The sequence below is a fragment of the Podarcis muralis genome, chromosome 16 (genome assembly GCF_964188315.1).
Source record: "Podarcis muralis chromosome 16, rPodMur119.hap1.1, whole genome shotgun sequence".
Taxonomy (NCBI): domain Eukaryota; kingdom Metazoa; phylum Chordata; class Lepidosauria; order Squamata; family Lacertidae; genus Podarcis; species Podarcis muralis.
Genome location: NC_135670.1, coordinates 26,351,481 through 26,364,886, shown reverse-complemented (window position 1 = coordinate 26,364,886; position 13,406 = coordinate 26,351,481). Strand labels below are relative to the sequence as shown.

At 46.6% G+C, this 13,406-nt stretch overlaps 1 protein-coding gene across 1 annotated transcript; it reads right to left on the bottom strand.

Annotated features, from left to right (window-relative positions):
- Positions 1-1,040: 1,040 nt before the first annotated feature.
- Positions 1,041-12,802, bottom strand: DRG1 (developmentally regulated GTP binding protein 1). Its single transcript, XM_028710144.2, has 9 exons — positions 12,664-12,802; positions 10,716-10,839; positions 8,702-8,877; positions 7,933-8,002; positions 7,458-7,627; positions 6,333-6,463; positions 5,614-5,781; positions 4,201-4,323; positions 1,041-1,620 (listed from the first exon to the last, which is right to left on the bottom strand). Exons 1-9 carry the CDS (start codon positions 12,703-12,705, stop codon positions 1,521-1,523), a joined length of 1,104 nt encoding a protein of 367 aa, XP_028565977.2. The 5' UTR covers positions 12,706-12,802; the 3' UTR covers positions 1,041-1,520.
- Positions 12,803-13,406: the final 604 nt, after the last annotated feature.

Here is a 13,406-nt window from a genome sequence, read left to right as displayed (position 1 = left end):
AATGGCATTTCCGTGTGCTTCTCTGGTTCACCAGAAGCGGCTTAGTCATGCTGGCCACATGACCCGGAAGCTGTACGCCAGCTCCCTCGGCCAGTAAAGCGAGATGAGCGCCGCAACCCCAGTCGTCTGCGACTGGACCTAATGGTCAGGGGTCCCTTTAACTTTACCTTTAAGGTGGCAAAATGTGTGGATTGCAAGATGCTTGTGAATGGGCTGCGCAGCAGTTCTGAGTAGCAGCTTTAGAAGTTTCTAATGGAGCTTGGGCTTGGACTACCTAATGGGGTATTAATGCACCTGGTGTTAGCTTAATCTTGGCAGACACCTCAAAACTAATACTCTATAATTAATCCTGTTGTGTGCTACAGGCATTGACCCCTTAAACTACATGGAAGCAGCTAGGAACAAGGGTCCGGCTCCTAACCACCCATATTAAGACTGTCTCGCATTTCACTTATTATTCAAACACTCTTCCACCTGGAGGCAGCAAGGGAATAGAAACCAATTTTTTATTGAAAGGCGCAGCTGAGTTTTTTGGGCACTAAAGAAAGATACTACTGTATAAACACTAGAGGAAGTAGGGGTCATCCAATTATGCTAGTCAGTGAGAAAGGAAGAACTTCAAATAATGCACAGATAAATTATGCCATTCGCATCTAGCAGCTGGGGTGAGGATAAGGTTATTCCTGACTGTCTAATCTTGATAGTTAAATTCTACCTCCACCACCACCACTCTTGTATTTAAATGCCACATTCAGTGGGGAGCAGGAATGGGCTCTTGCACACACGTGATGTGTGGGGTTTTCCATAGGCAGCTGTTTATCATCACTGGTATACCAGAGACGCCTTTTGTACAAAGCTGTGTCAATTTTGGAAAAGCTTGAAAACATTTCTAGGTATTTCAAACAGCAATGAGAGGTGCCAGTCTTAAAATCCTCGGGGGAAGAGTGAGGTGGAAAAAAGCAAAGCTCTTAACCCATACTCGCAAAAGCTTGTTATACGCATACAGTGTTTAGGTTCTAGGCATGAGCACCATTCTGGAATTAATATTCGAGTTTTTATCTGCATGCTTTATTTACACAAGCATATAATGACAAGAATGCTAGTTTTGTATGCCTCTCATGCACAAAGCAAAGCAGAAGGCTTGCACATTTTCTTCCTTGTATGTTTTATCTACACTACAGGAAGGATGGGGAAGCTGTGGACCTCCAGCTGTTGGGCTGTGCCTCCCCCTTGCCAGGCTGGCTGCTTGGAGCTACAGTCTAGCTGTGGGTGGGGAGGAGCCACAGGTTAGCTTCCCCCTGCCCTAGTGTGAGGCTGTGCAGTCAGTCAAAACAGCAATAGAGACCAAGGCCTCACACAGTAAGCAGATTTCCATTGCTCCCATGGCTAATACACCTGACTTTCCTAGGAGGATTAAGATAGGAATGAGCACACACACATTCAACCATCCAGCAAATAGAACAAGCTTTTGAACAGTCACTGAGGAGAAGGAGTCATGACTAATTGCCCAGTCGAGCTTTTTATTTCTTCACTATCTGAATGACATCTTCATCCTCCAAGGTATGATCCTTTCCAACTTTCTGTGGGTTGTGCTTGACCGATGAGCCCCACACAAGTGCACTGAAAAAGAAAAGTGTTTAGTTGAGACACTACACTTCCACAGTTTACATAGACCAGCAGCAGTGAGGCTTCCTCAGAAATTCAGATACTCTACAGGTCAGAGAATCTCACTAATCTCTCTCTTGGCCGCTATTCTTTAATTCTCTTGAGTGCCTCACAAATAAAATATAAAACAAGCAGCAAACAGCACTTATAAAATAGTTTTGGCTATTAAAAAACAGCAGTAAGATAATACATCCTAACAGACATGATCAGCCTACCTTCAGGAAATGACAGAACAAGTGATAATGACACCTGACATGTCTTCAGTAACAGGAATTTTCATAAATTCAAGGATGCCCTGCATAGGCTTGGGGCACTGTTATACAGTGGTTCCGCTCCTTCCTCCTGGGCCGTGTCCAGAAAGTGGGGGAGGGGGATGACTGTTCAGACCCCTGGGCCCTCAGTTGTGGGGTGCCTCAGGGTTCCATCCTCTCCCCCATGCTTTTTAACATCTACATGAAGCCACTGGGAAGAGATCAGGGGTTTGGACGGGGTGTTCCTCAATGTGCAGATGATACCCAGCTCTACCTCTCTTTCAAATCAGAACCAGTGAAGGTCCTGTGCGAGTGCCTGGAGGCGGTTGGAGGATGGATGGCGGCTAATGGATTGAGGTTGAATCCTGACAAGACAGAAGTACTGTTCTTGGGGGACAGGGGGAAGGCTGGTGTGGAGGGCTCCCTGGTCCTGAAGGACCAGGTGCACAGCCTGGGAGTCATTTTGGACTCACAGCTGTCCATGGAGGCGCAGGTCAATTCTGTTTCCAGGGCAGCTGTCTACCAGCTCCATCTGGTACGCAGGCTGAGACCCTACCTGCCAGCAGACTGTCTCGCCAGAGTGGTGCATGCTCTAGTTATCTCTCACTTGGACTACTGCAATGCGCTCTACGTGGGGCTACCTTTGAAGGTGACCCAGAAACTACAACTAATCCAGAATGCGGCAGCTAGACTGGTGACTGGGGGTGGCCGCCAAGACCACATAACACCGGCCTTGAAAGACCTACATTGGCTCCCAGTACGTTTCCGAGCACAATTCAAAGTGTTGGTGTTGACCTTTAAAGCCCTAAACAGACTCAGCCCAGTATACCTGAAGGAGCGTCTCCACCCCCATCGTTCTGCCCGGACGCTGAGGTCCAGCGCTGAGGGCCTTCTGGTGGTTCCCTCATTGCGAGAAGCAAAGCTACAGGGAACCAGGCAGAGGGCCTTCTCGGTAGTGGCTCCCGCCCTGTGGAATGCCCTCCCATCAGATGTCAAAGAGATAAACAACTACCTGACATTTAGAAGACATCTGAAGGCAGCCCTCTTTAGGAAAGCTTTTAATGTTTAAAAGACCACTGTATTTTAATACTTTGTTGGAAGCCTCCCAGAGTGGCTGGGGAAACCCAGCCAGGTGGGCGGGGTACAAATTATTATTATTATTATTATTATTATTATTATTATTATTATTATTATTATTATTATTTGCCCAAAATGACAGAAGCCTACTCCAAAGATCTCAACTGGTGGCCTGGGAGATACCAACAGATGTGTCCCATCTAGCATCTGGGGGGCTCAGACATTTCTGGAACCCTGTAAGTCGGTATCAAAACCTTGCTCAGAATTGGCAGCCAGAGCAGTTCACAGAGAATAACACGATTTGGATTTTGCATGCTACTCCAGAGCCCAGCAGCAGCTAGAGCAGAGGTCAGCAAACATTTTCAGCAGGGGGCCGGTCCACTTTCCCTCAGACCTTGTGGGGGGCTTGACTATATTTTTGGGGAGGAGGGGAATGAACGAATTCCTATGCCCCACAAATAACCCAGAGATGCATTTTAAATAAATGCACACATTCTACTCATGTAAAAACACTAATTCCCGGTCCGCGGGCCGGATTTAGAAGGTGATAGGGCTGGATCCGGCCCCCAGGCCTTAGTTTGCCTACCCATGAGCTAGAGCAGCCTTTCTCAACCTGTGGGTCCCCAGATGTTGTTGAACTACAACTCCCATCACCCCTAGCTAGCAAGGCCAGAGCTCAGGGATGATGGGAGTTGTAGTCCAACATCTGGGGACCCACAGGTTGAGAACTGCTGAGCTAGAGCTTCCAAACAGTATTTGAGGTAGCCCCATGTAGCATGTCATTGTAACAATCTATTTTCTGGTTCAGCAGGGCAACTTATCTTCCACTACCAAGAACTGTTTCTTCCCTTCTGCTGCAATGGCTTTCTTGCCCTTTGATGCACTTTTCAATTACAAAGTACAAGTTGTTCCATCACAATGATAGTACTATGAGAAATATCCTTCAAAGGCTTGGTTTTTTTTGCAAAACTGAATGAAAAGCCATGTACTTGTGACCCAGTGCTTTCGAGGCTGTCTAAGACTACAAGGAGAATAGAAAAACGATCAGACAAAAGACTACAGTTAATTTCCCACAGAAATGCTGAACCTCCCAATGCCTAGTCATTTTCTGTTTGAAAGGAAGCTTCAGTCGATGTTTTTGTCGCCTGGTGCTGTGACATTACAAGGACTGCGGGAGAAAATTGGCTGCTTTGTAGGCCGTACTTACTATTTAAACTCTTTAATCAGGTTTTTGTGGATCTTCATGCAGAAATCCTCCACTGTGGTCCGAGAGTAAGGCAAGACTACGGGAGAGCTGTAATCTGGTAGCTGCCCTTTGGGCTTTGTGTAACTGCAATTTAAATTTAGAGTCATCAAAAGGAGATGCTACAGCATGTTAAAACACAGATACATTTCAAACAAGCTTTCCCTTCTACCAGGGCAAAGATTCATCATCTAACACCTCTGTCGCCTTGAATACTAGGAAGGGGCCATCTCCACTGTCTTTTTGGTACCTCTCAAAGACCTTCCTTTTCCAACAAGCCTTTTAAAAAGAGATCTCTCCCAGTTTGCAGCTGTATTAAAATTGTTTTCAGATGTTTTTAATTGCCTTTATTATTTGTGTGTTTGCCACATTGGGATCCTTTGGCAGGAAGGAGGGGTGTGTAATAGTTTGCAAAATTATAGAGCTGGAACTGACTAGAGGTCATCTTGCCCAACACTCTTCTAATGCAGGACACCCACTACCGCAGCATCCCTGATAGGAAGCCAGCCAGCCTGCCTCTGCTTAAAAGCTCTAGTGCAGGGGAGTCCCCCATCACCATTAAATCAAGCTGTTCCAAATAACTTGTGCTGACATAAAGTTATTTCTATTGTTTTATCAAAATTCTTGTACTTTGAACCCACTGGTTCAGGTCATACCCTCTAGAATACTTTTCTCCAACCTGGTGCCATCCAGATGTTTTCAGATTTCCAACTCCCATAATCCCTAGCCGCTGGCTAGGGCTGCTACCCAAAACAGCTGGAGAGCACGAGGTTGGAGAAGGCTGCTTTGCAGCAACAGAAAACAGATGAGATAAATCCTTGTGTCTGAACTGTAGTGCTTCAGAATTCAAGTGGTGGGATAGCACAAAGAAACGCTCAACTCTAACAAAAAATAATAATAAAAAAGAATTCCCAGCACAGAGAACAGAGAACGATCCTAGCCTACTCTTCTCAATGTCAGGCCAATTTCCAATGTGCATAAAGTTATCATTTTTTTGCACTGAAACATGCCCGTAAAGTCCAAAGTGGCTCATATGTGGTCCTTCACAATTCCCACCATTCCCGATGAATAGCCATCCTATTTGCTGAAGGCATCACCCTACAACATTTATCCTGTCATAGAAAACTGCAATGATGCCGAATTGTACAAAGGTTTTGTTGACAACTGTCCAAAGCTATTTTAGGGCTTACATGTGGCACCATGGGACAGAACATGATTACAGCAAGAAAGCAGGAAGAAAAGCCAACTTCAAAGACCAGCCTGCAAGTCAGCCAGCTCAAAACCAGGACAGTGGGGAAGGAAATGCAGCTGCAGATTTCCAAGTAAACGGGAACCAAAGACGCTTTCAGCCTGGACAATGCAAAACACTTGACTCACATTCGCACAAGTTTTAGGTAGTCCCAGATCTTCTCCAAGAGGTCATCAAAATTCCACCGGTGGTGAGCAGAGATTGGAACACAGTGAGGCACTTTGTAAATTATGTCTAGTTCCTCAAGGGAGATCTGATCAATTTTGTTCAGCACGTAAATGCATGGGATGTAAACTCTGTAAGAGCGAATAAATTATCACTGACAACACACATTTCTTTTTTAAAAAACTCCCTTCTGTCCCTCCTTAATGATCATGGTTACAAGACAGGTGTATTTTGGAATAAGCCTTTATGTACATCCAAACTACTATGCCCACATGCGTCCACAAAGATTTAGCACTTGTTCCAGTGTCCCAAAACAAAGAAGACCATCCTGCACTCTTGGTCTTCCATCGAGAAAACTATTCCACACCTTTCAGCAGTTACAAGAGCAATTACACAGCTCCTTGCTACTGGAATCAAGTGGGAGGGCAGGTGGCCTCCTCACAAATCAGACTCTCTTCAAGAGTGGATTTCCAAAAGTACAAAACCCACAACACAACCCCCCAGCACATCCCAAACAGCCTGCATTCATAATGATAAAAGTGCTTGCTTTGCACAGTATATAACGCACACTGGATTTTGATTCCCTGAAGAATTTGAAAGGCATCTGCGACACAGTATAAACAACCCCAACAGCCTAGTAAACCTCATCAATCAGTCTGATTCACAAGTCCCACCACACTACCTGTTTCCTTCAACCACATCGATGAGGTCGTCTGCAGTAACATCACTACGCAGCGTGACATCAGCATTGTGAATTTTATACTCCGCCAAGATGCTCTTCACAGTTTCAGTATCCAGCTCACTCTGTGGGCACTAATGGAAGAACAAAAGAACCATTCAGATATTTAGGAGGTGAGTAACTCTGAAGAACCCAGATTTGGGTTTGCTATTACTCCATAAGAGCTATTTGAAGAAGCTTCTGTTCTTTGCTTGTGGTAACCAAATTACTGTATTTTTCGCCCGATAGGACGCACTTTTTCCCCTCCAAAAATGAAGAGGAAATGTGTGTGCGTCCTATGGGGCAAATGCAGGCTTTCACTGAAGTCAGGAGAGCGAGAGGGGTTGGTGCGCTCCAGGCTTCAGGAGAGCCCCAGCGCCAGCCCCACAAGGTCGGGGGACACCGAAGTGGTTTGGAGGCTGACAGCGGGGAAGAGCGCTTTTCCCCGCTGCCTGCCCTGCAAGCTCCGGGGACGGCTGGGAGGCGCACCGCGTCTTCCCGCTGTCCCCGGACCTGGTCTGAAGGCGGACTGCGGGGAGAAGAGCGCTTCTCCCCGCTGCCGGCCCCACAAGTGCCTGGGGGGGAAATAATTTTTTTTCTTTATTTCCCCCCCAAAAAACTTGATGCGTCCTATGGGCCGGTGCGTCCTATGGGGCGAAAAATACGGTAGTGAGTAAGTCGCAGCTCTATAGATCTGAAGATCCTTTCTCAGCCAGAGGGCTTCATGTCAGTGATGGGCACAGCCAGAGGCAAAAATGGGTGGAGCAACAGATGAGACTTTCATCTCTGTACAACTAGCCATATTCCAGCAGCTAATGGCACAGCATACTTCCCTTTCCATTGCAACAAGGAAAAGTCTCTTACTGTTCTCACAAATAAATCTATGTCAAAGTGAGGCCCCATTCAAAGCTGTGGGATCCTTGTCCAGATCAGCAAGGATTGTCCCCAGATAAATGTAATTAAATAAATAGCTCTCTTCCAAAACTACCCAGGCACAGTCAGAAGAGCATTCAGATTATCCAAAGAGCTCTCTCCTTGTCACAGTGACAAGGCAGGAGGCGCACACACTTTCTGCCCAGGCCTGCTTACGGTGGCTGTGAGATTGATGCCTCCTTTGTCCTTCTTCTTAAAGCCGATGTTGGGAGGTTTGCTGTTCAGTCGGATCCCAAAGCCCTCAAGCTCATTCTCAATTATCTTCTTGTGTCCCAGGGGCTTCAGGACATCCAGGACTATCAGAATAAGGTTGCAGGTTCGAGCAACTGAGAAGAAAAAAAAGGATTAAAAAAGACGCTTGCTTGGCCTCTTCAAAGAAGTTGGAAAGAAAGAGTTGCATCCTGTGCCAAGCACTTCCCACTCCTGTTTTGTAATCTGCTTCTCTAAGCCAGAATGCCGGAAAAAGTCAAACCTCTGCTTTATATGGAGACGAAACATTCACAAAATAGAACACAGTGGACAAAACATATCAAATGACAAGAAAGATATCTGTAAAGATTCCTCCTTCCCAAAAGCACAAAAAGATGGATAGGGCAGAGAAGGATTTCTGATACTGGAGCAACAACCTCACCTGCAATGACCTGGCGACCACGACCTTTCCCATCTTTTGCACCCTCAATAATTCCTGGAAGATCCAGAAGCTGTAGCGTTTAAGGAAGAGGAAAGAAACCCATTATATAGAAGTCAGCAAGCCAGAATCCACCAGCAGAAACATTTTAACAATACTGATCAGCTTCATTCACTTGAGTCTGAATAGAGGCAATGGTTTCCTGTTCCTTGACAGGAAATAACACAATAATCTTAGCGCTGCTGAGGAACTCTGTCACCAAATACTACTGCTCTGTTTTGCCTACATTTAAGCTCTAATCAAAGTGCCAGAGACTGTACTTTTGCATTCCATTGCCATTTAACTCTTATATATTTGTCACTCTTTGTGCCTGTACATCTAATGATAAAAGGTGATACCATCAAAAGCATCTCCAGGAGATCTGCTGCCAAACAGTGTAGATCAGGAGTGGCCATGATGGTGCCCTCTAGAATTTTTTTGTTGCTGGCTGGGGCTGATCGGAGTTGTAGTTCACTATCCCTGGAGAGCATCCTGTTAAGCTGTTCCTGGTATAGCTAGAATATACTATGCTAGAGGGCTTGACTTTGGAAAAGTCAGCTGATACCATCATAATAAGCAGATCCACTTTTATGTACAGACTGAGCTCTAATTAAACAAAAGGAAAAATCTCCCTACCTAGACCAGAAATGTACTGGGGGGAAATGGCCCTTCATACATATTTCAGATATTCCATCCTTCACATACACTCCCACTCCAGATCTAGAGAGCTCACCTGTATTTTTGCTCCTTTGTATCGAATCACACCAGGCACCGTGGTCAGCGTGGTGAACTCATAGGCAGCGACCTCCGAGTAGACTCCAGCAAGGTTGCTCAGCAAAGTGGATTTCCCCACGGATGGGAAGCCCACAAAACCAATTCGGGCATCACCAGTCTTTGCAACATCAAAACCTTCAATGCAGAAATCAGTACTGTTACTGACAGGCTGCAGAAGAGATGGGCTACACTTGCCCCTTCGTTGTGCCAGGCCCCTCCAGGAAGTTGGAGCATGAAAAGGGAGGGGAGAAGACCTCTGGAGAAAGCCAGAAAAGAGTCATCTCAGCAAGCCAGGCTGGGCCCCCTTGGATGATATCTTCAGCCTGAGATAGATTTGGTATCCTATCAGAGAAATATTTTTATCTGCCCATAGGATTTATTAACAGGTTTTATTTAAGCATCAGGGCCTCAAAGTCTTGCTCATCCATAATAAATACAGGTCCCAATCAGATGCTACACTGGCATATGGTTTAGCATTACGTGAGAAGACTTTAAATCCCTGCAACTTCCCACCAGCCCAACTCCTGATCAAATATGGCTGCAAGGAGATCAGAAACTTTGCTTATGTTTTTAACAAACTGAAGTTTAGTCTTATGTCCAAACTGGGGTTACTCTCAGCAACAATTTACTGAAACAAGCCATCTATGGTTTATGAAGACTTCAACAGTGAACCATAGTTAAGACTAACTACGTTTAGGATTCACACACAGTTATGTTTGGTTTAGGGTTCAGACGCAGTGTGCAACTGTGGCCAACTAAAAACTGAAGCAAAATCTGTATTACATCACCAGAGGAGGAGAGGGGAGGAAAAGCACATGACACCAAGTGTACATATAATCCTGAACTATAAGCCACCTTCAGGTGTTCAACATCTGAATAAACATGCATGGGGGGACAGTAGGGAGAAGTAATAATAATAATAATAATAATAATAATAATAAAATTTTTGATTTATACCCCGCCCTCCCTCCCCAGCCAAAGCCGGGCTCAGAGTGGCTTACAAGCAATAATAAAAACAAGAATGATTACAACTTAAAAACAAAAATAAAATACATTAAAATAATGAAACATTAAAATATTAAAATGTAGCCTCATTGCAGGAGGAGAAGGAAAATAAAAAAGAAAGAGAGGGAGGGAGGGAATCAAATTGGCTCCAAGCCAAAGGCCAGGCGGAACAACTCTGTCTTACAGGCCCTGCGGAAAGAAATCAGATCCTGCAGGGCCCTGGTCTCATGAGGCAGAGCGCTGCACCAGGCCGGAGCCAGTGTTGAAAAGGCCCTGGCTCTGATTGAAGCCAATCTAACTTCCTTAGGGCCTGGGACCACTAGGGTGTTGTTATTTATGGACCTTGAGGCTCTCCGTGGGGCATACCAGGAGAGGTGGTCCCGTAAGTACGAGGGTCCTTGGCCATGAAGGGCTTTAAAGGTCAAAAACAGCACCTTAAATCTGACCCTGTACTCCACCGGGAGCCAGTGCAGCTTGAAAAGCACTGGGTGAATATGCTCCCATGGCAGAGACCCCGTGAGGAGCCTCGCTGCAGCATTCTGTACCCGCTGGAGTTTCTGGGACAGCTTCAAGGGCAGCCATGCGTAGAGTGAATTACAGTAGTCAAGCCGGGAGATGACCGTCGCATGGATCACTGTGGCCAGGTCGGGGCGCGAAAGGTAAGGGACCAACTGCTTGATGCGGCGAAGGTGGAAAAATGTTGCCTTGGCTGTTGCTGTAACTTGCGCCTCCATGGAAATTACTCAAAGTACTCAAACCAGTCACCACCCTTCCTAGTCACTACCTCAGCAGTTTACAGTCAGCATCTTAAATAATAAAAATTCTGTATAATTTCCAAAGCAAGTGATTATTTTTGGTGTATTTTGTATATTCTTTTTTCTGCTAACAAGAGGAAAACAGCACCATCTCCAAACTTCAACTTGAGGATTGAGCCACTCATTTCCATCCTCTTGGAATACTGTGCATACCTTCTCCTGGACCACCCCCTCCACCTCCCTTCGGGGTGATGAGCTCTCGGCGCAGTTTGGCCAGACGTGCCTTCAACAGCCCCAGATGGTGAGCTGTGGCCTTATTCTTCTGTGTGCGGGCCATCTGTGGAGTGAGGAGAAGACAAAGATCAGGGAGGGCTGCACAAGCCCAGGATTTCCATGGGAAAGACTGGTGACACCAACCTTGTTCCAAGGTCTTGCATATTACATTGAAGGGCACAGGTCACTCTTCCCTGCCACAGAAGAGATTTAAAGGAGTGAGGAGTTGTCTGCAAATCATGCAAGGGAGACAGGAAGAGTATCTGTCCCATCAGAAGAACTACAGAGGGTTGTTCCTACTCTCTAGGAAACTCGGACAAAGGCAGAAGGAAGGGTGGCAGTTTTCAAGGCTTAACTTGAATCAGAGCTCAACCCCAACAGTGTTGTGGAAGATAGAGGTTGAATGTTTATTTGCTGCACTTTTATCCCACTTTTCAGACAATTATTGTTTTCCTGAGGATTGGACTAGAACTAGGATGATCCAGGTTCAAATCCTGGCTTGGCCATGAAGCTTCCTGGGTGACACTGTGTGAGCTGCACACTTTCAGCCTTAACTACTAGCGGTTGCAGCCTATAGCTGGGATAGATCCCTCCTCTGCTGTCTCCTCCTTGGGTCTGTCTAAGGCCCAGTGTTTCTCAAACTTGGGTCCCCAGCTGTTGTTGGACTACAATTCCCATCATCCCTGACTGCCGGTCCTGCTAGCTAGGGATGATGGGAGTTGCAGTGCAACAGCAGCTGGAGACCCAAGTTTGAAAAACACAGAGCCAACCTGGTGCTGCAACTCCAACGGGCTCCATTAGCAATTGCTCTTCACAAGCCACCTAAGCCACAGCTATCTGTTTTTTTATTGGGGCAAGGAGGCCTGTCTGCACTGTGCTCAGAAGACACAAGCCCACCAGCCTCCAACTTCATTCAGCAACCCTTAGCACCAGGCAGGGCCAGTGCTCTTTATTCCTATTTATTTATTAATTTTACATACCCTTAGGCAGGGCCCAAGGAGTCTCAGAGCATAAACAAACAGATACAAGGGTGGAAAGCGGGGGGGGGGGGGGGGGGCTCACGCACAAAACAAATAAGTACAGTGGTACCTTGGGTTACATACGCTTTAGGTTACATATGCTTCAGGTTACACACTCCGCTAACCCAGAAATAGTGCTTCAGGATAAGAACAGAAATTGGGCTCTGGCGGCGTGGCGGCAGTGGGAGGCCCCATTAGCTAAAGTGGTACTTTAGGTTAAGAACAGTTTCAGGTTAAGAACGGACCTCCGGAATGAATTAAGTTCAGTGGTACCTCAGGTTAAGTACTTAATTCGTTCTGGAGGTCCGTTCTTAACCTGAAACTGTTCTTAACCTGAAGCACCACTTTAGCTAATGGGGCCACCTGCTGCTGCCGTGCTGCCGGAGCCCGATTTCTGTTCTCATCCTGAAGCAAAGTTCTTAACCTGAGGTAATATTTCTGGGTTAGCGGCGTCTGTAACCTGAAGCGTATGTAACCCGAGGTACCACTGTACTTAACCCGAGGTACCACTGTATCTCCCTCCCCTGGGCTCCAGCCTTGCCCAACATGGTGTCTCCCAGGTACTGCTGGGGATTCCGAATCCCATCAGCCAACACGGCAATGCTCAGCGATAAGGATGGGAGCTGCACTCCAGGAACATCTGGAAAGCACCAGGATGGGGGTCATGAATACTATTCGACCTCAGTCCAGCAAGCTTCTACCAGCCTCCCGCATTGTTGACCCCCAGCAGATAGACTGCCGCTGTGTACGGAGGCTCTACTGAGCCGCGACCACGACTCCTCCACAGCCCAGTTGGGCGGGGCGGAGCCGCTGGTTGGGGCCCCACAGGGAGAGCCGAGGAGCCTTTCAGTCGCCGCTGGTTGGGTTACCTCGGCCTCTATCTCGGCGATCTTGGCCAACGTCGTGCTCATGATGGCGGTGGCGGCGGCAGCGGTGCCTCACGGACGGCTCTCCTCAGGCCTGTGGCACGGCGCATGCGCCCAAAGCACAGGTTCTCGCGAGACTTCTAACAAAAGCCCGGCAGGGGGGCGCGTGCGGAGTGCGAGAGTTACCCCCGCCTTTCTGTTGTCATCACGCTCCACCCATGACTCCTGGAAGGGGACGCTACCATAGAGTGAGGAGGCTAGAGAGGAAACCAAAGAAGACAGCTTAAGCGTCGCCGTAAGGACTCCTCCCGCCTAATGGCCGGGAGACGGTATTGCAGGGGGCGCAGACCCCACCCTCGCTACTACGCTCAGGTCTGGGCCTACAAGGCAGATAGAGAGACCTGTTAATAAATAAGGCTTTATTTCTATCAGGAGCTCCCAAACTGCGGCTCTCATTCAGGTGGTAGGTCCAACTCGTTATATACTTAGAATTATCCTTTTATTTCTTATCTATCTTATCTTTCATGATGTTGCCATTTTAATTCCAGAAGTGATAAAAATATAGAATTTTAAATCCTACTGTTTGACTTCTGTGGGATACTGTATCATTAAAGACAAAATATAAGAAATAAGAGAAGCAATTAAAAACCATACAGCATCTAACACAGCGCATTATTAAAATTATATACCACCCTTCACTGGAAGATCACAGGACAGCTTATGACGTTAAAACACAAAATATAATA